The following is a 23,800-nucleotide window of genomic DNA, read 5'->3' as shown; positions in this document are numbered from 1 at the left end:
GATCAACGGCAAGGCCTGCAAAGTTGAATTTTAATGTGTTTTAAATTTTGCGTTAACACTTAATATATTTCATATAGTACCTAGGACGCTTAACTGATCGCAAAAAGCAAACCAGAGGAGCACTGCCAAAGCCATCAGCCCCGACCCTGGGTTTGGGTACCCTTTGATGTTCCCTTTCTGGGGGTGTGGATGGGGAGTAAAGGATGTCACTTCAGAGAGGAGCCACGCTGTGGAACCTGGGGGCTGTTCAAAACCTGCACTCTGACCCTGCTATTGCAATCAGATGGTCCCAATACTTGCTCAGCATCAATTCAGAGTAGATGTTAGTGGGTGTTGTAGAAATGAGACCCGCCGATAGTTTTAGGAACTGCAGGATTTCCATCCTGCAGGTTTTTTGTATCAGCAGCTACTTTATAGCATTTTTACCTACTTTTTCATGCGATTTCTAACTGCCTGTTGTACATGCATATTGCAAAGGCAATTTTGGTTTATTTAACACCTGTTTAACACCGTTTACCATACATTCTAGATTTTATGACCCGTTCTCACAAGACACGTGGGTGCAGTGCCGGGAGCGGTGCCGGCACCAGCCGGGGTGCGCTTTTCGCGCCGAGCTGCTCCGCACATGTGGCAGAGGCACGGAGCGAAGCCAACACCACAATTAACCCCAAGTCCGTGTATTATAAGATGATTTTCAAGTGTTGCTACATTAATTCCCCACTCTTTACCCCGGCTTTACGCCGTTGGGGTCGGGCACACTCGCGGAGCTCAAATTACCCCCCGGTTGAGCAGAACCGCTCAACTCTTCGAGCACGTCGCGGGGGCTGCGGTACCAACCCAGGGACCGTCCTCGCCTTTGTGGGGCCCCGTCCCCGTCCCCCCGCTGCCGCTCAGCGCCTGCGTGCCGCGCACTCGTGACCGAGCACCGCACGGCGGGGCCGGCGGCCAGCACAGCGCCGGTACCGCCCCGGTACCCCGGCCAGCAGAGCGCCGGTACCACTCCGGTATCCCACCCAGCCCCCCATCCCGGCCAGCCCAGCGCCGGTACCGCCCCGGTACCCCGGCGAGCCCCCCATCCCGACCAGCACAGCGCCGGTACCGCCCCGGTATCCCACCCAGCCCCCCATCCCGGCCACCCCAGCGCCGGTACCGCCCCGGTACCCCGGACATTCTCCCCATCCCGGCCAGCCCAGCGCCGGTCCTGTGCCGTGCCCCCGGACATCAACCCCGCCCGCCCCGGCCAGCCCAGCGCCGGTACCGCGCCGTGTCCCCGGTCCGCCCCCCCGCCACCCCCCCGGCCCCGCCGCTGTTTACGTTCCGGGCACTGCGACGCCTGCGCCCCGCTCCGCACGCAGCGCCTGAACATGGTTCCTTAGGACTTTGCAAAAGGCATCGCCGCCGCCCCCCTCCCCTTCCCTCCCCCTTTCTCCCCCCCCCCCCCCAAAAAAAAAAAAAGTCCTGGTGCAAAATTGCAAAACTTTAGCGAGCCCTGGATGGCTTTTGTTTTGCCTCCTCCCCATTTGGGCCAAATATGCAGGACAGGAACTGTTGACAAATAAGTGATGAAACTCTCCAAAAAAATGGAGGCAAAGAAAGACTCTGGAAGAAGATTGGTGTGTAGCTGGCTTCGGTCTCTTTCCTATTCGTGCCTTTTAATTGATTTTGCTTAATTGTTTGCAAAGGGAGAAATGCATGTGGGACGTAAGCAGCGGAGCGACTTAGTTTGCAAGAGCGCGGCTGAGGCAGCGGGGAAGGGGCGGAATGGAACCGAGGGACGGGCAGGGTGGGACGATCATGGATCATTTTTTTTCCGGTGCGTGCGGGTTTGCGCTAATCCACCGCGCGTGTCCGCGGGGCCGCGGGGCGGGTTCGCAGGGCGAGAGCTACCGGGAGACGGGCAGAGCCGCCGGCGGCAACCGGTGCACCGGGCTCCCCCCGCTCCTCCGGGGACCTACCTTGTGCCGGTCCCCGGCCGCCTCCAGCCCCGTCTCCGCGCCCGCCGCAGCTTCCCCGGGGCAGCGGCACTGGCCTCCGCCGGGCCTACCCTCCATCCCCCCGCATTGAACTCGTCGCTGCCCCTCAGCCGCGGACCCCCGCGCTTTCGGCGCTGTCGAGCGTGCGGGGCGGCGGGGGGAGCGCGCGGGGGCTGCGCATCCATCGCGGCGTTACATAAAGCGATCTGGTTTTTTAAATCGCCGCTTCCGGTGTGACTATGGAAACACTCGGATTATGTAAATACCGAAACCTGGATGCTGGGCATCAGATGCGAAGATTCGCCCCCCTTCCCTTCCCCGGGGAATTAGCTCGTGTTCACGTGTAATAATATTAATAATAGTAATAATAATAATAGTAATAATAATGATAATAATAATGATGATCCGGTCGCTAAGGAGCGTTGGCCGCCGTTCATGGTTTTTTATGGGATTGCAAAACGCATCGGTGCTGTAGCTTGTGAATTGTCGGAGAGTTACGTGTCCCCCGCTCGCCTTCCAGCGCCAGCCCCTGCTCAGCAGCCCAAGTTTGAGTTTTTCTGAAGCCAAGCACCTGTTATTCCTACTGAGTTCCGTGTCACGGGATGGAAAAGGTGCATGCAGATGGATTGGAGCTTGTTTGGGTTCAGGTTTTGTTCAGTTTGTGCCTTGCCATCTTAATTATTTCCCCCAGAATGTGTTCATCAAACAGTTGTGCACGATTCATGTGCTTTCCTCGGTTTTTTCTTTTCCGGACAATGTGTTTTATTTTGTTTTTTGTGTCTTTTCTAGCGCTGCATCGGCCGAAGGCGGTACGATGAGAACGAAGACCTCTCGGACGTGGAGGAAATTGTCAGCATCAGGAGTTTCAATTTGGAAGAGAAATTAAAGAGTAAAATGTACCACGGGGATTTCGTGCATGCCATGGACGGCAAAGGTAACACTGCCGGGCCGGGGGCTGTCCGGCCGCGCTCGCCGCCGCCTCCACGTGCGGCTCCGCTCCGGCTTCGGATTTCGCGCCCGCGCCCCTGCCCGGGGATCCGGTGACGCCGCCGGCCCGAGGGGAGCCGGGGGGCGGCTGCTGATGGGGTCCTGCAGCCTGTCCTGCCCCGGGGGGGCTGCCCCGGCCCGTCCCCCCCGCACCCGGAGGGCGGTTTTTGCCCCGCCGCGGTGCTGGGATGAGCGCGGTGATCCATGGCAGCAGCGCCCAGCGCTCCCCCCGCCGTGCCCCGCCACCGTGACCCCAGCGCAGCACCGGACTGTTCAGGAATTAGGTCCTGGCACGGGAGAGGCCGAAACCCCAGCCCCCACTTAGCCAGAGGTGATTCCTGCTCCCCCTCCGCCCCCTCTTGAATCCAGGACCCTTTTTGCGAAAGGGTGCGATTGATGAGCCTGTTCGCCAGGCTCGGAGACTTTAAAGTCAATAACTTCTTTGTGTGTCTATCATATATTAAATTACAGCGCTCCCCTCCCCAAAGTTACTTGCTTTGCTTAGGTGACTCGAATTCCGGAGCGGTAAACAGAGCCAGACAGCCCAGCTCTGCCGCACGGCTGCCGGGCAGGAAGGGAAACGGGAGAGGTTTGCCCGGGAATCAAACGGGCCGGGGGGGGCTGCAGGTCACCTTTATTTACCGCTGTACTGTTGACACGGATCCCTAATCCCAGATGGCTATCACCAAAACTCGGCCTGACTGAGGATGCCTGTTTAGGATGGCTTTCTCAGGAAAGAGAAGTTTCGGCTGTAATCCTCCTGAAATTGCTCTAAACTGTGCGAAGCCACTAATCGAGTTTAGAAAATTTCCTTTTCTCCCCTAGGCTTAGTTTTGCATGAGCATTTTAAGCTCCTTTTAGAAAAGCTGATATGGTAGAGAAATTAAATACCTGTCTTACTTAGGAAGGTATTTGTTTAGGAGATAAGCTCAACCCTGACCCGTCTTCCTCCAAACAAAACACAAGCAACTATTTTTTAGCTGGAAAATGTTAATTAATTTTCCAGAAAATGATTGCATTCTACCCTACAGCTTCCAAACACTCCAGTGGCTGCCACTGCTCCATGCTAAGGATAGTACAATCCACATCTTCCCTGGCTTGGCAGCTCCAAAATCTTTGGGCAGCTCTCTCCTTTCTAGGGAACTTGAAAATAAATGAGTGTCTTTTGTTATTTTGTTGTGGTCTGTGTCGGCTTTGTTCAACCCCACAAGGGATTTAAATGCTTTGTTGGGGCATTAGGAAGAAAGGATCTGCCTTGCTATTTGCTCTGGTTTTATTTTTACTATTGGTTTACTTTTTTTCCTCTATAAATCCAAGAGTTGAATTGAATCTGGGCAAAACAATGACAGTAGTATGTAAGAATAAAACAGTTTATATGAACACATGGAATTAGTTGAGCAGTGGTTTTTTTTCTTTCCCATGTCCTTGTTTTTATTTTTAATGATAACTCTACTTGCAGTGGTGTGATTTTTGGCTTGAATGCAGTTTGTCATAGCTACTTGTTCTCTAGTCTGCAAGGCTATTTAGCTTCCAGTGCTTCTTCCACCAATATTACTCCTGATGTTTGTTGACTTTCTGACTTGGATCAGTGTCTGTAAAAAGTCTCTGCGGTTTATTTATTTGCTTACCTAAAGGCAATAGCTTTAATGGGGATGCGTATGGGAAAGGACGACTTCTCTAGCACAGAAATATTTATTTGGTAACTTTAGTTAAATGGAGTATTCACTGCACTTACTTTGAGACTATTGGCAATAAAGTTTCTGTAGTTTTAATGTTTCTGTAAATGGATAATTACAGTGCTCTGATTTGGTACCTCTTAAGTAGGAACATTATATCCCTACTTGTCATAATTACTAACTGAATACAGCAAAGAAAAAGTTGTAAAAGTAGAGGGAAGTACATGTGCAGGCATGGGAGCTTGGCCTCTGGGCCCCCTCTTACTTTCAGTGTGGGTTTTAGAGCAGAGAAACATCAGGAGTACAAGCTCAGGCTGAGATGCTTGTGCTCTCCCAGGAAGCACAGACAGCTGGATGAATCTTGGAGTTAAACTGCTCGTGTGTACCTGAATATCCTGCAGGGAGTGTACGCTGGGTTTGGCAGTGCAGGGCATTTTGTAGTGCTAAACAGTCAAGCAATGCTTTCCATTTTAAGGCAGTGTATGGACTCTTTATAAAAGTAATTTTTTCCTGTAGAAAAGGGCGAATAGCAGAGCCATAGAAACAGTCCATGGCTGCTGCAGGAATTCCTCTGCTCTCTGTGGCAGAAGGCTCCAAATGGAGCAGAGGTTTTGTAGCCATGGCTCACCCAAATCGCTGCCTTGTAACTTCCTCTCTAATCCCCAAATCACTGCTATTGTGTCAGACAGTGCATAGAGAAATCCCCAGGAAAGCCCAGTCCTGTGTAATCCTCAGAGAGGAGCAACAAGGTAATGCTGGCCAGTGTTAACATGACAAATTTATGTTTAATTTTCACTTTGATTGTGTATTGTACTGTGACTCCCCACAATTCATTTTTCACAGACCTCCTAAGTGCCAGGAGTTGTATAAAATGTAACTATGAGCTCCTAAAGTTACATTTCTGATTAATTAAAAGTTGTTCAGTTGAAATCAACAGTAACCCCCACATAAAAAGAATGATGTGTTCACAGAATCAGGGCTTTCTGCTAGAACCAGATAATGCTCCATAAGAAAACATGTATTTGTCTAAGCAGAAATGTGTAACTTAGAATATCTAAATTTACACATACACTTTAAACTACACATTTGCCCAAAAAATACCAGACTGATTTGCAGTAATTTAGTCAGGATTATCTTTTAACTGTTAATTTGGTATTTCATTACAGCCTGGGTGTTTCAACACAGACCTTAATTGACAAACTGACTGGCTTCTATTTTATGTGCATCAGTGAACAGGAAAAATAGGGAGCAGCTGGGAGAGCATTGTCTGTCATTGGGTTTCCGGTTTGGATCTAAAATATGCATTCTCTTTCTATTTCTCTTGAGGTGATAGGGAATTCTTTGGTGAGAAAAGAGAAATGGGGAGAGTCTGAGAAAATGTAACGTGAGGTGCCAACACCATTGTAATTGCCTTTGGATGTTGTTCTTATTCATTTTCACAGATTTTACTTTTGAGTATGTGCAAAGAGAAGCTCTCAGAGTTCCCCTCATCTTCAGAAATAAGGATGGACTGGGAATTAAGTAAGTTACAACCAAATTTTGGTGATTAATAAATGCTTTTATAAAATAACCATTATGCTTTCCACTTGTATCTGATATTTCTTTTGATGATCTCAAAATGGATTGCAATTAGTAAGACTGTCGGCACCCTTGAGAGGAGGTATGATTATTTTCCTCTTATAAACAAGCAGATAATGAGGTCTATAAAAGTTATGTGCATACAGCATGGTACTACACAGTGAAAAATAAGTCAGTAGTGAAAGTTAGGAATGAAATCCAAAGGTTTTTAAACCCAACCCATGCTGTAATGACAGAACAAACTCCCTTCAATTTTTGAGTTTTCAATTCTTTCCTTCATTGCAGGTGGAATTCTAATGATGCCTGTTGTTTTCCATTATAATTATGTCTCTTCAGAAGGTTACAGCTTTGTAAATATTTAATAATGTCTACTTAAATATGGGATTACTGGAGCCTTTTTGAGGTAGCATTTTGTTAATATCCAGTCATAGTGGATTTGGTATTTTAATAAGAGAATCCTGCAACTTTGTGAAAGTGACAGCATCTAAGAAAGACGTATTAAAAGCATTAACTTTATCAACCATATAATCCATAGTTTAAATGAATGTTCCTTGATACTTTTGGAAATTAGGATTGTGTAACTGACTACAGCTGAAAGAAAGAAAAATAATTTTTTGAAAGCATCATTACTTTACTCAGTTTCACCTCAGTTTCCAACTGTGGAACACCTCACAGTTGAGGTGACCAGGGCATCCCAATTATTAATTAAAAAGAATCAAGCCACCCCAGTATAATTTAAAGAGAGAAAGAGAAGAAGCAGAGTTTGGGGTATTTGACAACCATGTGTCCCTTTACTATAACAGCAAACAGGAGCTGCTATGATGCTTCTGGTGATGTAGTAAAATAGTTTTGTATGTCGAACTCTCAACAAGAAGTGCTCAATAGACCCTCTCTGTATTCATTGATTTTAAACTGCTGCTCCTAAGGGGCAAATGGTAAAAGCTTCAAGAATTTCTTCCTGAAGAAGCCATGAGCTGTTCAGTGAGGCTGGGGAGTGTTTAGGAGTGAGAGATACTGCAGCACCTTCCCAGCAGCCAGATCCTCCTCTTGTGTTTGAGGAAGTTCACATGAAATTGCCCTCAGTTCAAGAAGAAAATGGGAGAGATGTTTCAGCTCCCACTGTGCCAATGGTACCAGTTCAGCTCCTGCTCCAGCAGCAGAGAAGTGTGAAAATGAGAGCTCATCCTGCAGACACAAACATTCCTGGGCTTCAGATCACAGGAGGCTGTGAACATCATAATGTGGTAGTTTGGGTGATCCACATATATGTAGAGTGACTTTTGAGATACGGTGCTCTACAAAATACATGATACAAGATGATTTTGTTACTTCTGATGTTTTGAATAACTACTGATACCTGCTTCCAGTTCTGCTTGTGCTGAGCAGTCAGCCTGCATGTCTGTGCCTGGCAGATGTACAGAGCTGAACAGTTTGGTTACTGTGCTTGGAGGTACTCTGAAATGGCAAGGAATGAGAGGAATGAGGAAAAATCCTTACAATGAAACCCTGAAAATTGCTTTCCTCTGTACTTCTGACCATCATGAGCTGCTACTTGTAAGTCTGAAAGCAGGAAAGCCCACCTGTGATCTCTTAGCGGAAGAGATGCTGTTTTTCTTGGAGGGCTTTTTCCAGGATTGTAACTCAGGGAGAGAATGCTCTTTGGAGAGATGTTATCTCATTTGAACAGCAGTCATCTTGCATTGTATTGTGGTTAATCAGATACCTGTGCTGACCAGAGCTCATCCTCATTAGGATTTGAATAGATTCTCTAGCAAATCTTTAAACATTTGCTAAAATGCACCCAGTCCAGACTGAAGTGTTTGCATTTCTCTTCTGGCTGAGGAAACAAGCAACACTATTTGTGTATTACAGACTGCTGAAAATCTCAAATGTAGTTAGTCATATTTTGGAATTAAGTCACCCTGCTGTACTATTGTTTGCTATTTTTTATGTTTGAAATCTTCAGAAGCATTCATGGTGGCTTTACACAAGATACATTTGTCTGAAAATTGCATAACATCAAGGAAAAAACATTTCTGTGCAGTTCTTTCATTGCTGCTATTCTGGATTTATAAACAGAAAAAAACCAAATGACTGGTGAGATTAAAGAAATTTTTTTTTTTTTTGCTATCATAGTTTTGTACCAAACCAGCCCTAATTGTATAAGAGGGAGTGTGGCAGTTATGCTGGTGTGGCTGGAGCTGAAGAAGTCCAGTCATCTGTGGCAACAGAGTGGGCTGGAATTAAAGCTGGACCTTCCAAGGCTACCCAACTACAAAATGAATTTTTGAAACTTGCTGTTATCAGGCCTGAATTTTTTCACTTAGTGTACTCCTTTTTTTAATGTATCACACATCCGTAGACTGCAGAGAAAAAAACCCAAGAATCTGCCAGGTGTACTCTCCAAAGAGCTAAACATGTTTATTGTTTACAAGGATTGTATTCTTCAAGTTTCAGTAATGTTTATTTTTGACTGCTGCTGAAGCTCTCAGAAAGAATGGAATTGCTCATATCCATGTGGGCTAAGGCTGTTCTCCGTCTTTGTGGTTGGTTTTTATTTTGATTTATACGAGTATGAAATAGATTGCCCATCTAATTGTTGGACGTTTCCGACACCAAATACAAGCAAGCTGTGTCATTTGCAGACAAGCCTTGCATGTTCTTGTCACCCACAAATAGTTCTTCCTTCCCCTACTTCTGACTTTCTAGTGCTTGGAAAGAAAAGATGAGCTCTGAATGAACCCTGAAGGTCAGTAGATTCAGGCTGTTTCATTCCGGCAAGGGAGTGAATTCCAAAGCTGTGAGGCCCTCACAGCCAAATGCAAAGATGTGAGGGTTGGCAGAGAACTAACAAAAGATACTTTCCAGCCTCTGCATCCCACCAGAGGAAGGTGATAAGGGTAAAAGAAAGTGGACAAGCAGAATTTGGCAAATAGTTCTCAAGATATGTGCATGCCAGTAAATGCATTTTTTAACTTTACCTCTTAGTGTTTTCCTAATAGTAAAAATTATTGTTCTGCATGTTTTCCCATGGGCTGGATTGTTCTAATTTTCAACTAAATGATGGCACAAGTCCAGAGGAAAATTGTTTATCTTCAACCTGGGGCAGTACAAGAGGAGCAGAGCACTGAGCTGGCAGGTCCCACTGGGCTGTTTTTCATTACAATTCCTTAGTCAGCTTTTGTGCAATGTGAAGTGTGAAATATTGTCAGTAAAATGAAGTCAATCACCCTTAAAACCCCACTACTGTTTTTGTTTTCTTCTTCTGTCCAGTTTATATGCTGCAGAATTTTACTCTCTCCCTGACAGGTAGAAGTCGCTCACTTGATGTACCAGGCTACTCTCTAATTACATTAATCCCTAAAACATTGCCTGTGTTAGAAGTGATCCTGTAAATGCATCAACATCCCCGAACCAATTATGCTACCATTTAATTTAGCTCTGAATTAGCCCAAATTGAATTGAACCATTTCCCAACGCACCAAATACAGCCGGGTTGTCTTCTGCCAGACGAGGAGGTTGGAACAGTCATTAAAACAAAGGGGCTTTAATTCTTTTTTTAAAATATATTTTATTTCCAAGCCATGATTTCAACCTGTGATGATGTGACTTTGAGCAGGTTGTTTTACTGCTCTGTGCCTCAGTTTGGCAAGTGTGGTAATGCTCACCTTGGGAAACACATGAGGCACCATGAGTTGCAAATCACCATGAGTTGCTTAACAAGCTATAAAGGTTTAGGATTTTATTGAAATCAGTACCAATCCCTTCCCTTCTCCCCCACTCTGGTGCTGATAAAAAGTACTTGAAAAGACACCTCTTCTCTTTCATTGTGAGTAGAGAAACTGTTGTACACTTGCCAATGCAAAGATGTCATGTGTGTCATTAAAACGTGCACTGTCCACACTTCAGAGAGGCCTTGCTTGATTCCACCTCCTGCACTAGGGACAAAGAGCACTATACATTTATTTCTCTTTTATTATGGTAACGAGAGTGTACCCATACTTATCTTGACAGTATTTAACATTGCTTTCTTTGCTAATTACAGAATGCCTGACCCGGATTTCACCGTCAGAGATGTGAAGCTATTAGTGGGTGAGTTATTTTGAATGCACTGGATTAACTCTATACAGAACAGAATTGCTTTTAAATACTTGTCCAGTTGTGTTTGTAGACATTTGTGATAACTCTCAGAATCTGGGAGAAGGCATGGAGAAGCAATTTGTAAATTAAAAAGGCTGGGAGAACCCTAATTAGTAGTTGTGCTGACCAGACTCCAATCTCATGCTGGATAATTGGCCATTTGGAAGGGAGGGAATGCTTTTGCTCTTAACAGGTGTCCTACAAACACTTTTGGAAAGCAGCAGTTCTCTTGATTGAGTTCCTATTTTTTTTTAAAATTCTGTTGTAGAGCATCTGTTTGTAAAAGGTGTGACTGGAGCTCTATCACCTTTTGCCTGCGTTCTCCCCACAGTATTTATCAGTGTAAGGCCAGGTCAGTGCTTTGAGGGATGGTTGTGAAGAGAGGCTGAGCACAAAGCCTTGCAAACTGCCTGGCTTTTGATGAGACACAAACCAGAGAACTCGTGACTGTCATCAAATGTTTCCTAGCAATCTTTGCAAAATAAATGTTTTTTAACTCTAAGAAAAGCTACATTTTGAGTAGGAGATCATACTGTATGTTCCTTTGAAATCTGTTTTTATTGCAGATGGGTGTGTTATTTATTGTAATCTGAAATTGTTACTCAATAGTGATCCTGCACTCCAAGAAGTCGTTGCTGTGGAGCAAGCTGGGTGTTGGATGTGTTGGCTGCAGTCGTTCTTGGAGACTTTTAACTGCATTCCTGCTAGTTAGAATTTACAGGGTTTATTTACCTGTGTTGTGGCAGGAGTTAATCTTTAAAATTAGCTCAAATGCTGCATTCTGAAAGACCAAGTTTTTAAAAAATTACTCTTTTATAGTCAATAGGAATATCAAGTCTGGAAAAGATGTAGCTAAGAAAAACAAAGGAGAGGAACTTGTGCCTCATTTCTGCTCACTTGGGGTTATCAGTGAGAGAGGGGTTATCTCTGATAACCTTCTTTCACAAACAACTCAGCAATCTTGCTTAATTTATGACCATTTATAAGCTCAGGAAAAATCCCCAGATATCTGGCAGAAAATGTTTGAGAAGTAGTGTGGGAAGTGCTATTTGTTGGTCAATCTGCATTAAATTAGAAAATAAAGACCTAAATTTTATGGATTTCCTAAATACCTGCATGTGCACATTTGCAGGTACAGAAAAAAAACCTTTTTCCTGTGGCTAAGCCTCGTGCATAAACCTTGTAATTACCTGGACCCTGTTGCAGTTTTTTGTGAACTTGTTCCATGGCTGATAAACTGCCATTCCTGTCTCTGAGGCTGCTGGAGCTGAGGGTCTGATGTTGAGATGTTTTGGAACAGCGTAGTGTTGCATAACAACAGTGTTTTTCCTGTATAACAGTCAAAGTGTGGGAGTTGCATTTCCTCAAGACTGATGTCCTTTGAAGTATTAGGGGGTGGAGATTCCTGTGTACATGGCCAGCAAAGTGGGAGGATATTTATAAATAAAATTGCATTTATGAAACAATGGAGCAGAAATAACATTTTCAATTAACTTTGAGATTAAGTTTACTGTAAAAGCGTGCCTGATCACAGCAGGATCAGCAATCCCTGTACCTGCCCTTGGCTAGATATCACATCATGGGTCCTTTCATATCATGTTTGGTCAAACTCCCTTTGGAGTCATTGTGCTGACCCCTTAAGTGGTCCAGAGCATTGTCACCTGTCCTTTTTATAATACAGTTGATAACTTTTGGCATCACAGGTGGAAACTCTGATTCAAAAGATCTAAAATATTTGGGAAATGGACTGTAAGTTGTACCTGAAAAAGTCACAGTTCTTATGGCAAATAGTTTTTTCTTGGTGTGGAATTTGTGCTGGATGGAACAGCCATGTTGACACTATGAGCACATGGGGGAATTCCTGTCTCCGTGCCAAATTTTGAAATTATCTATTAATTACTTCTGGAAATACTAGTGAGCATCTTCCTATTGCATATCATTGCTGATATTTTTTCTAGTTTTAGGTTAGAACGTGTGCTACACTCACTATCTCATGTTCAAATAAAGCAGATGAAAAGTCTTGTTTTATTAACTTCTCCTGTCACTGGAGATGTTGATATGTCATTGTCCCTGCATTTTTTAGCATATCCCTCAGATCTGCCTGAACCTCCAGGTTTGCATTTCCAACCTGTGGTATATTCAAAACTTATTCAATGCCTTGCTGAACCTGGGGAGGGAAGGATGTTTGGTGAATGTGAAATGGGATGATCACAACTCTGTGCATCTGATTGTGCGTGGGAGTCAACAGAGAGAGAACACAGCCTGAAAAATGTTGTGTTCTGTGTAAACTTGTTGGGTTTTTAAGTACTCATTATTATAGTTTGCTGGTGCTATTTAAGCCTCTCATTTGTTCTCTTTTCTTCTTTGAATCACAGGAAGCACATTTGCTACAGAACCCTTTAAGGATATGGTCCTAGGTTTTTCCAAAGCACATAAATTCCATGGGAAGTTAATGAGACTTTGGTCCCAAACTCTTCTGAAATCTTACTTTCTGTTTCTAATGTGACTGTTGTACCATCTTTGCAGGGGAGTACCTAAAAGTCACAGGGAAATAACAACAAGCTTTTAAACCTCCCTTTGAAAACTCTGGTCTGTGGCAATAATAAGGAGAATTGAAAAAGGATGGGTTTTTTGCTTGTTGTGTTTAGTTGAGCTTAGGTGTCTATTTTTTAGTCTTTTGCCAGACTTCCAAAGAAACATTGCCATTGCTTGATGGTTTTTTCTGTTTTCCTGGCTTAAAAAATGCAGCAACCAGCTGTAATTTAGTTCAGTGATGTTCTTGACCTCCTGTTTCTGACACCAGTGCCTGATTGTGCACCCATGTGTAATGGGTGTGCATGAAACACTGCCCTACAGTAGCTTTACTTTACAGACCCATCCATGTCTATAGCCAGACTCCCACCTCCATAGGAACCATACCCTGGATGCTCTGTAAAACCTGAGATGATGGATTAATTTCAGCAGTTGGAAATGTCTCATCTCTGAAATGGCTGTGAGCCAAGAATACAAATGGAGAGGTGGAAAGGAATTCCTGGCCTGCATAGGAACTTGAGACAACTCTTGAAAGATGTAAAGCTCTGTTGTAATTTAATAACTCTTAAGCTTTGTAATTTCATTGCATAAAGTAGATTTGATTGCTAATTCTGAAGGGCAGAATGTCACTGTCATCTCTTCATAAGCTGTTTTAAAATTTGATTGAGGGTCATTGGCCCTCTGAGAGTGTCCTTAAACATCTGCCACATATGCACGAAAACTTTGGTAAGTGTTATTTCTGCAGGGGTGCCTGTCATAGATGGGCAGAAAAGCAAAAGTGTGTTCTCCCAGACTGTCAGCTTGACTCTCTGTACATAAGTACCTGTGTGAATGCTCTGTGCAAGTCACTTTGCAGAACAAGGGGGATCGCTTGCTGGGGCTGAGCAGGGAGAAAGGTGACTGCCTTACTCAGCAAGCTGCTGAAAGCCAGGGCTTCCCTGGTCGCTGTGGACCCTCTCCAGCCTTTGCCACTCCTGAATTCAAGGACTGAATGCAGTCATTTGTTTTAGTCTTTGATGTCGGAAAACCAAAGCATTCCATTTTGTCATTTGTTTGAATTTTGTCTTTATATTATCCTTCATGGACATCACACAATTTGAAGCTGGCAGCCCTGAATACTTTTGGAAGCTGTGAACCATGTAAGGGAGAGAGAAAGAGGAAGTGCTCATGGATGTGTGCCTCAGTCTATCACTCTGAGCTCCTTGCTCTTCCTTTGATTACTTCTTTTTATTGTTTTTTTTTTTAGTGGTTTTCTTGGGTCATCACTGGTTGAATTGAGAAGAGTATCTGCTTTTCTGTGGCATCTGCAGTGCCTCCCTTCTGACTCTGCACTGCCTTTGTTTCCCTGGGCTGTCCCAGTCTGCCCAGGAGCTCCCTGGGTAGGTGTGCAGACCCTGCACGAGGCACAGTGTCTCTCTAAACAGTAATGGCCAGTCTGGATGTATTTGCTTTTATTTCTAATTTTTAGCTGACCTATTTTCAGTTTGCTTGCCACAGGCTCACAGTCTAAGGCTATTGAATCCCAGATTTTATACTCGTACCTAAATAAAGTAAATAAAAAAGTAAATGAATGAAAGTGGTGCTGGGTTTGTGATGTGCATCACCTCCTCCCTCTCTGGGCTGGTGTAGCTTTGTGCACCAGGGTAGGTATTTGTTGTGCACCCCTAAAGTGGAGCTTGCAATCCCAGCAAGTGGCAAAAGGGGAGATTTCAAACATTGTAAGAAAGAAAAGAGACTTTGGGTTATTGTGGTCTCTGGGCTGAAGAGGTTAAAGTTGTGACCACAGCGGTCACTTCTGTAGGATCAGCAGCATTGTCCTATGGAATTCACCGTGCCCAGCCAGGCATTGTATCAGTGGGAACAGTGCAAGTACAGGACTTAGACTATTCATGGGGTGGTCTAACAACTGACATCAACTCACTGATTGATTTTATTTAACTAACTCACTAAGGGTTTATTTATAGAATTCAAAAAGAAAAAGTGTAGGAGCAGCGAAGGATGTGTCATCAGTCATGTAATTTGCTATTAAAATCTGATGCTGTAGACTGGACTGGGCCATGATGCTCACAAGTGTAGGAAACGTTTGGTTGCTGTGTTCACAAACTGCAGTGAAAGGCTTTGGTGTTTTCATCTTGTATAAAGAATCCAAGTAAAGTTGAAAGCAGCAAAGCTTTTAATTGTGATACAATTTGTGCATTGAGGTATGGCAGTAAAGAGCAAACATGAGCAAGCTCCAGTAACTGTTGCAGAGACCAATCTTTATCTGGCCCAAGGAGATGATGCACAAGATGGGACCTAATAGATCATTTCAATATTTGATTCCTGTGATTCTGTCAAATCCCTAAAGACCTGGCAGCAGGCTTTGATCTCAAGACAAAGGGTGAAAGGAAAACCAAGGCTCTACATATCCTGTCGCTTTCTTTGGTGGGAGTAACTGAAGAAATACTTGATTATTGCTGGGATTTGCCTTCTCATTAGAAACACCAAAAGAACAGGAGCTGAGCCAAAAATTTCAGTTGCAAATTGACTGTTTAAAGAAATATGTGTGAAGGTCTCTGCCTCAATATGAGTTTATAATCATGGTGTTAGTGGAGCAAGATAATAGAATAAATTGCATCATTAAATCCCTGATGTTTTCAAGGGAAGAGTCCTACTAATGGGGGGGCGGGGGGGCGTGTTGGCACTGCAAGTGCAGGTCAGCCTTCCCTCGTGCTGCTGACAAGTTCTGGAGGAGATGCTGTGTGCTGTTACACATCTGCTCATGGTTTATTCACTAAGTGCATCATAGTGCCCTGAAGTGAGGATCTGAGCTTTCTTTAACATCAGTGGATGAAATCAGACCTGCAGAGGAGTATTTCCCTGGCTGTTTAGATTTTTTTTTCACAGGGGAGAGCCCCAGGCAAGGTTTGTGAAGTTTGGTATTGCAACGTTTTCCTCATTCTAGGAGGAGCTGCAATTCTGCAGTGTAGTGGTGCACAGCAGAAAGTGTGGCCTTGTTTTCTCAGGTGGGAACCAGACTGAAAGATGAAATGATCTGCTGAAATCAGAATTTGGGGAGTCTCCGTTTCTAGTTTTCCTGTGAACTGTAAATTATATAGTGAATGTGGCAAGCCATGGCCTCTTTGTGCAGGGACTGTGGTGGGGAGGAACAAGTTCCCTGACTAGTTAATGTAAGCAGGCTGATGTAAATAATTTAAATTCAGTTGGGACAGAAAGGATTACTGTCCATCAAATGTACCTAACAGCCATAAGCTATGTGAGGCTCTGCATCTTTCATCCAGCCATTTCTTTTCTCTTAAATACACACACTGCTGTAGTCCCCACAAATTCCAGCTAAAATGAGAGTATGTATGCCAGGTACTCCACAGAGAGACAAGAACCCCCCATATCCATGCTTCTGGAAGTAGGTGATATTGAAAAAGGAATAGAAAGAGATGTAAACATTGTAGGTAATAATTATTCTGGCTTATAAAATGTGTTTTATATATCTATTAAAAACTGTACATATGTTTATAGATGTATTCACATACACATGTATAAATTTCATTCAGTACTGAATCAAGAATCATAAGTGGTGTTTCCATGGAAGAGAAAATTGTGGTGCAGGTCAGGTGGGTAAAGGCAGGAGGGAGGGCAGAGACCATGTAAAACACTCCTTTTACATTAGCATACATTTCTTGTGGTGTGCCAGCACAATGGTCTCTGAGCTGGCTGTGCAAATGTTCAGCTTTTTGTTAGCAGCTACTCAAAAAAAGCTGAAAGCAAATCAGAGAAGTGTCCCTGAGTAGCTGATTCCTAGTGATTTTTTTGGTTCATTCCTCCTGCGTGTTTGCTGCTCCTCTCAAATTGATCTGTTCTGAAAATTGTATCATGGTTGAATTCACATCCAACTACAAAGCAAGTTGAGAGGCTTGTAGTGTGGTCTGCGGGCAAGTAGGGGAAATTTTGTCTTAATCAATGTACAGTTCTCCATCCTGTGAAAGAAAATTAGCCATGTAGATACAAAAGAAGGACAAAGCAGCCACACACTGCAGCTCAGAAAACTTTCCATCATTTCTGCTGAATAGGGACCCAGTGTGGCTTTTTCTATAGAGCAACGCTCCATTTGTTTCAAGGAAGTTGTGAAATTGGAGACCGAGAGGAGTTAGGAGGGAGGCTCATTAGAGAGGCTCTGTTGTAAGGAGCACTTCCCAAAATTAAACTGGCTGCTCAAAGGAAGTGCAAAAGTCTGCCCCCAGACTTGCATCCAAGTCTTGATTAAGATGTATGGTTCTCCCCTGGTGTGGGGATTTGTCCTGTGAATGGGAATGCCACGTTGGGAAGAGCAGAAGAGCTGAGTCAGGAGTCATTAATGGCTGTGTCTCCAGGAGTCTTGTGGGGAGGGACAAGGAGAAAGCAGCAAGGTCTGTGCTCTGCTCCTGGTGCCCAAATAATGCATTTTTCAAAACACATTGGACCAGGCTCTTCTAGGGGAGAGGAGTCATCACTGATCTCATGGGAGGGGAGGTACTTGGAGGAAATATTTCCATTCACTGTAAGATTTCTCCCCTTACTACTCACGGGGATTTTGTGCCCCACTGTGTGATCTGTGCCTGGCCTGCTCTCTGGGTTCTGCTTTTTTTTTTTCATGTAAGTGGGACTGTTGGAATATTAAGAGAACTGAGTTAATGAAACATCCTCCTTGTTCTCGTAGTTGGGAAGGCCAGTGTCTGTGTAGTTTTATGGCAGCTTGTGAACGTGTTCCTCAGGCTGTGAGAATTCAGACTGAGGGTACCTCAGCCTCTGGACCCTGCAGGTCACACCCTGAGTTCATCAAGGGACTCAGATCCACAAGAGACCTACGTATCTCTGATAGCTGAGAGGAGCAGCACCTCAAAGCAGGAGACAAGGATGACTCCTTGCAGGAGGAGGCTGAATTTGGATGTTCCTCACAAGTGACTGTAAAATAACTGCAAGTCAGTGCTATTAACATTGATCTGAGATTACAAACTCAAAGCCTGTGTTTTCAGGGAGCTGAGTAATGTACCTGCCTACAGACTTTTCCAAGAGGAAAAATGGAGAATCAGAAAGCAGCTTACATCAGGGTCCCACTGATTTGTCTCAGATGTTATTCAGAAACATGTGTTTGAGATCCAGGCCATAAAAATAAATTGTTTCCTCCATCATGTTGTTTTGTGACCAAAGCTTGTTTTAAAAACTCACACTATCTTTTAAAAATGCATTGTTTTTAAAGTCAAGTTCCAAATTCCTCACAGTCATTCTGTCAGGACTGTCAACATGCTTCATGCTCTAAATTGGAAAACGTGCTAAGTCAGGCCTAAAATCAGTAAATAAATATTACCACTGAAAATGATAATTTCCCAGTGCCTGTAAGCTCAGATGGAGTCAAACCAATGGTCTGTCAACAAAAGGGTTTATAGGTGCTGTTGGTATGAGCTAGACAGACTTCTAGCTGCTGCATTTATTTTTAAATTTGAGTACTGCAAAGAGGAAACATCTGGACAATAAAAAATAAAAGAAAATAAAACGTGCTATTTCATTGAAATTATTGATTCCAATTCTGTCTAGCAGGTTTCTCTTTCCAAAGTACAGCACCGGAGGTTTATTGGCTCATCCTTTTGTCTTTGTACTTTTTTCTTTCTTTTCCCTTGAGCGACCTCTCCTGTTTTCTCTGTATCCCTCTTTCCTTGGTGAGGCTGTACTGTACTGTACAGAACCTGTATTACTCCCCAATTCCAGAGAAACTTGTGAGGAAGTACAAATAAATCCTTCCAGACTTGAGCAAGTGCTCTTAGCGTACTCTTGCCAACCATGAACCAATAGTGATAAAGAGATCAACACACTTTGCTGTAAACAGGACCAGTAGGACTTGACAGGTGGGGTTTTTTTTGGTTTCCCATGGAATCTATCCCTTCTTTCTGGGACATCAGCAGTCCCATATGTCAACCAGACAGCCTAATGGGATTTCTGACCTGCTCCATGTTTGCTCAGTGCTAGGAAGAATTACAAAGTTGTGGAGCTGCACTGTGTTCTCTCCTGAGCAAAATTAAAACTAGTAACTGGACATCAGAGTTTCTGAATGGATTTTTTCCAAGTGAAGGTTCCATTAGTGATTTTCCTACAGTCTGAGGGCTCTAATTTGTTGGAAATTGAAGTGGTTTGTAGCAGCTCTGAAGGAACCCTTTGGGACTTTGGCATCCACCAGTGTTAAGGTGGAGCAGTGCATGAATAAAGTGGAAATCTCTGTCTATTAAAGTGTTGTATTGCAGACTTTCAGAGGATGTTGCTTCATATAACACTCACTGGTTTTGTGCCTCTTAAACAGCTTATTGTTTAAGAAGAAAAGCTGCAGTCTGTAATAGCAGGAGGGAGCTGGGGCTGTGGTTGATGTCACCATGGGATTTCCCACAGTGCTGGTGCTGGCTGCACATCCTTGCCCTGATGTTTGTAGAACTGTGCTGGGAAACAGGCAGGGAGCTGACCCCGCTTAAAAAAATTATTTAAGCCTCATCAATTTCTTGAGTATTGGTGAACAGTTTGTATCATGAAACCAGGACCTAGGGCAGACAGAGGTTAAAACTTACCCAGTGTTCCTGATAGACTGGAAATAGAAACTTCTTCCTTAATTCCAGTACCAGGCTCTGGTGCCAGACCATCTCTTTTTCATCTAAAGTGGCCTCTGGTTTTGCTGCTGCTGCCTGTTATGTGACCAGGGGAAGCGTCTCTGTTCCTTGTGCTCCCTATTGCATCCAACAATTTGCTTTTTTTGCCATGCCAATTAAGCAAGTTTAAACTGATGTCCTGCTCATTCTCTTCCTTCTCTCCTCACTTCTGGCATTGCTCTCCCATCCCCTCCTGTGTGCTGGCACAGGCTTTCCTCTTTCTTGTAGTGAGGTGCTTCAGGAAGTTGAACTGGCAGAAAACTCATGCTGTCTTTCTCCCTTGCAGAAAGGTGGAGGAATATATATATACATTTATTATTTTTATATTTTTTTGGTGCTTGTTTAGCTCTCAGCACTAACCAGTGCTGGGCTAAGCTGTGATGGATGTAGCCTTCCACCTCTGTCATAAGTTTCCACTGGGGCTCTGTGCATCAGAAGTGTCAGGTGAGTGAGCTTTGAACCACAATTAGGGGTTTTGTGTAATAAAATAAATAAAAATAGGGCATTTGATGCTCTCTCATTATGCCTTTTTTTTTTTTCTCCTAGAAGTAAAAATGAAATATTATAACACTCACTTGCCTATGTTTAGCACGTCCGCTGACTTGCCATTTTGGAAGTAGAACCAGTTCTATTTTTAGAGCTGAACTTCCTGTTTGAGCTCTCTTTAAGTTTGTCCTTTGCCTAACACAGGCAAACTCTTAAAAAAAATCTTAGTTAAACTGGGACAGTTTTGCTAAAAACAGTCATGTTCATGTCCAGATATAAACAGCAATAAATCTGCTTTGAATGAACATTACAACAAAAATACAACCTCTCAAGAGAATGTATTTCCATGATGTCAGGACGTGAAAGTGAAATTGAAGAGACGTGTTGGTGTGGTCACGGGCATCTCAAAGCCTCTGTCTACAGGTGGATTTAAAGCTGAATTGTCCTTGTGGGACAATCAAGCAGAACAAAGAAAATAGAAAGCTATTTTAGAAAAACTCCCCATAGCCACAGTGTGTTTCTGCAATAAGCATCCTCTGCTTTAATTCATCCAAACTAGAAATGAGCTGTCTTATTTTGGAATTATACCACCCAAAATCCTAAATATTTTATGGTAGTTGTTATGCTTTAGTGTCATAATATACCTTAGTTCAAAATTACCTTCAAGTGTACTGCCTTCACCTAAAAATATACATTAATACCAGCATGTTTTGGAGGTTTGATGTAATCATAGCTGTATATTTCTTCAGATGTGGGTACAAGATGTGTGGGGGGGTGCTACCAACCCTTTGACACCTTCAAATACCCTTCTAGACCAGAGGGGAGCTGCAGGATTGCTCCTGCAGGTATAGTACACATGTTGATTGGTGATGTGAGTGTAGTTGAAGGTCTTCTTCCATTTCCTAACTGCCAAGTAGGAGGGAAATCAAGGCCAAAGTTTTCCTCATTATGGGCTGAGGATGAGGTTTCAGAGGGTGGAAAGCTTATAATTTTTATAACATTTTTCTTTATTGTTACTGTTAGATGTATTTTATATTGAGACATTTTAGGAAATGATTAATGATCTTAAAATAAATTTGATAGATAAATAAAACATAAGATTTTCACCAAAGTTATATCCTGTCCCACTTTTCTTAGACCTTGTATTATTTTTCTTTCTATAACTGTTATTTGTGTGCTCTGTGTTTTCAGCCACCTGGAGTATGCTTAGACTACAGGTTAATGCATTGGTATACTGTACAAAAAATTGGAAGTAAAATGCTTCTTTGTATAAGGAATTTTTTTTCTCTGTGCTTTTCACTGTCTGAAGCTTCTAAGAATCATTAGAAATGATGGCTTGGGTAGGTGTAGGGATACGGATTAATTCTATATAATGCCACTAAAACACATGATTTGCCCTGAGCCCCTTTCTCCGGCCCAGTCCTGTAGCATTAAGGCTGAACAGTTCCACAGGCAGTTCCTGTGGCCACGCTCTGCACAGCGTTTGTTGTGTGCAAACAGCTCCTAACGCGAGTTATTGCAGTTTGGCACTTTTATATGCAGTGATAAAGCTACAGAGGGGCCGGAGGGGAAGGTTCGCGTCAGGCACGGCAGTTTTACACCTCCATAAGGAGGAGATGCTGTGACCCCACTGAAAGGGCTCCTGCTGCACAGCCAGAGTGGCGCTGGGGACAGAGACCTGGCCGAGGGGGAGGAGGGAAGGCAGAGAGCTCTGCAAAGCGGGATCCTTGGCGTATGCGTTTCCTGGGGGCCCGGCTGTGCTGGGGAAGGTGCTGGGTGAGGAGGTGTGGGGGAGAGCTGTGTGCGATGTCCGGGCTCGTTTCCCTTTGTTCTTCTGTGCCCTCTGGTGGCACTGGGAGTGATGGGATCGGGACGCGTCTCTTTAATTTGTTCGTACCCTCGCTGTGAAATGCAGGGAATGTCGGGAATAGCTCCACTTGAGCAAGGACTTTCTGCTCGGATTCACATCCCTCCCAGTTAGCAGGGGATATCATAATAGTCTCCCGTGGGCAGCAGAAGAATACATGCTTCCAGCTCCGGGAGCTTCGGGGGGATTAACTGGGATGCAAGTCAAAGCCTCAGTCTTTAGGTACAATTAACCCGCTAGTGAGGCTGGCAGATTTTCTGAGGCTCTGCCAAAAATCCTGCTTTACAAACCAAGGATTCTTTCCTCGTAAGAAGCATAAAGATTAGGCAGGACCAGCGGGCCGGTCCCTCGGCATTGCAGGTTGGTTTCTGGTTGTCAACACTATATTGTACCTTCAGCACAGATCTCAATTCAGACACAGAGGGTTAAAATAATTCTCCAAGGTAGCTTGATCCTCTTAATGGACAGGCTTGGTAATCATTCTTACAGAAAGGACATTTCCTCTTTCCTCTGCTGTGGGGGAGTTGCACCTTTTCCTGCTGGTGCTGTGCTGGAGAAGAGACCACAGCCTAGAAAACTCTGGTGTCGTTTGCAGCTCTGATTCACACCTCCTGTGCATTTCTCATACTCTACTGTGTGGTTCACGTTTGCGTTGCTTCCACTGCTCCAAATATCCATGCTAAATCCACGTCATGGGAAATGATGGGCTATTCTGAAGATGGGAGTCTGGCAGCTTGGATAACCTGAAGCTCAGGGCAGGGGAAGGCAGTGCTTCACCTGGTTAGAAATAGGAAATGGCAGCTGTTGGACCACAGAGGAGATTTTTATAGTCCCAGTATTTCCCATTCCCTGTTCCCTCTCTGGAAAATCATTACAATATTCTATACATGAAGGAAAGCATGGGTGCAAACTCTGCAGGGAAGATCAACAGGAGTTCTACTGAATGACTTCAGAGCTGGAGCCCATCATTCCTGAAGTGTCTGGGGTGGGCTTGGTGAGCTGTGATTTGGGAAATCATTTGCTGATGCAGCGAAGGTGTCTGTGTAACCTGCATTCCTGGAGTGCAGTTTTCTCTCTGACAAGTGGACAAGGTTTGCTTCCCTGTTGCTCTTGTTTTACCAAGAAGCCCAGAACAGAAAGGACCAGCTCTCCACACCAAACCAACTTGACCAGGGTGGGCAGTGGGAGACAAGTCATTTTTCCTCCAGATGTTCATTTCTGTATTAAAAAAATAAGGATATTACAGCATACAGTTGTACAATTCAATCTATTAGGATCTTTACAGTGTCTTGGTCATTAGGTATCCAAATAATTGGAACAGATATTACATATGCTATTGTCCCCTTAATTTTAATGTGGATTTTACTAATACATGGGCTGGAGTAATGATATGTTTTTAAGGTTTTAAGTAAAGCATAGTTCTTCTGTAGCTCATCCTGATGGATTTTATTTTCCAGCTTACATCCCTGCAATTGATTCTTCTGTCTCCTTCTTGCTGTTGTCTGTTCCCCTTGTCAGAGATGGCACTAGCTTGTTTCTTAGTTACTGTCTTTGTGATTCTTTGGGGATTCACTTGTGCTCCATGAGCAAGCAGCAGGAGAGGAAGATGTTTCTTTAGGCTGTAAAATCCCCCAGCATCACCACTCCACCTCTGAGTCACATCTGCTGCCAGAGATGAAGCAGTGCTTCTTAATCCCACATTGCCCAGTCCAGAGTTCCACTGGAAAAACATCCAGGGAAGTCAAGGGTGAAGTGGTGCATGGCGCACTGAAGCTTCCCATGTCAGCAGGAAGAGACTTTGCCAGGGCTCCAGGTGTCTGTAAATCCATGTCCAGTGGGTGATGAGCTGAAGTGAGGGATAGGTGGGAACAAGGACAAGAGGCTGCCAGGGTCACTGAG

The 23,800-nt window shown here is 43.9% G+C and overlaps 1 protein-coding gene across 1 annotated transcript in view; it reads left to right on the top strand.

The window, feature by feature from the left end:
* The first annotated feature begins 2,772 nt into the window (after nt 1–2,772).
* KDM2B (lysine demethylase 2B) overlaps nt 2,773–23,800 on the top strand; it is a 106,655-nt gene continuing 85,627 nt past the window's right edge. Inside the window, exons 1-3 of the mRNA XM_082293766.1 lie at nt 2,773–2,907; nt 6,079–6,157; nt 10,260–10,306. Of these exons, the coding sequence (XP_082149892.1) occupies nt 2,868–2,907; nt 6,079–6,157; nt 10,260–10,306 (166 nt within the window). The 5' untranslated portion in view covers nt 2,773–2,867. The remainder of the gene's footprint in view (nt 2,908–6,078; nt 6,158–10,259; nt 10,307–23,800) is intronic.

Source organism: Coloeus monedula (genome assembly GCF_965178545.1).
Source record: "Coloeus monedula genome assembly, chromosome: 18".
Lineage (NCBI taxonomy): Eukaryota > Metazoa > Chordata > Aves > Passeriformes > Corvidae > Coloeus > Coloeus monedula.
Note: the sequence above shows the minus strand (reverse complement) of the source record. Positions and strands in the feature narration are given on the sequence as shown.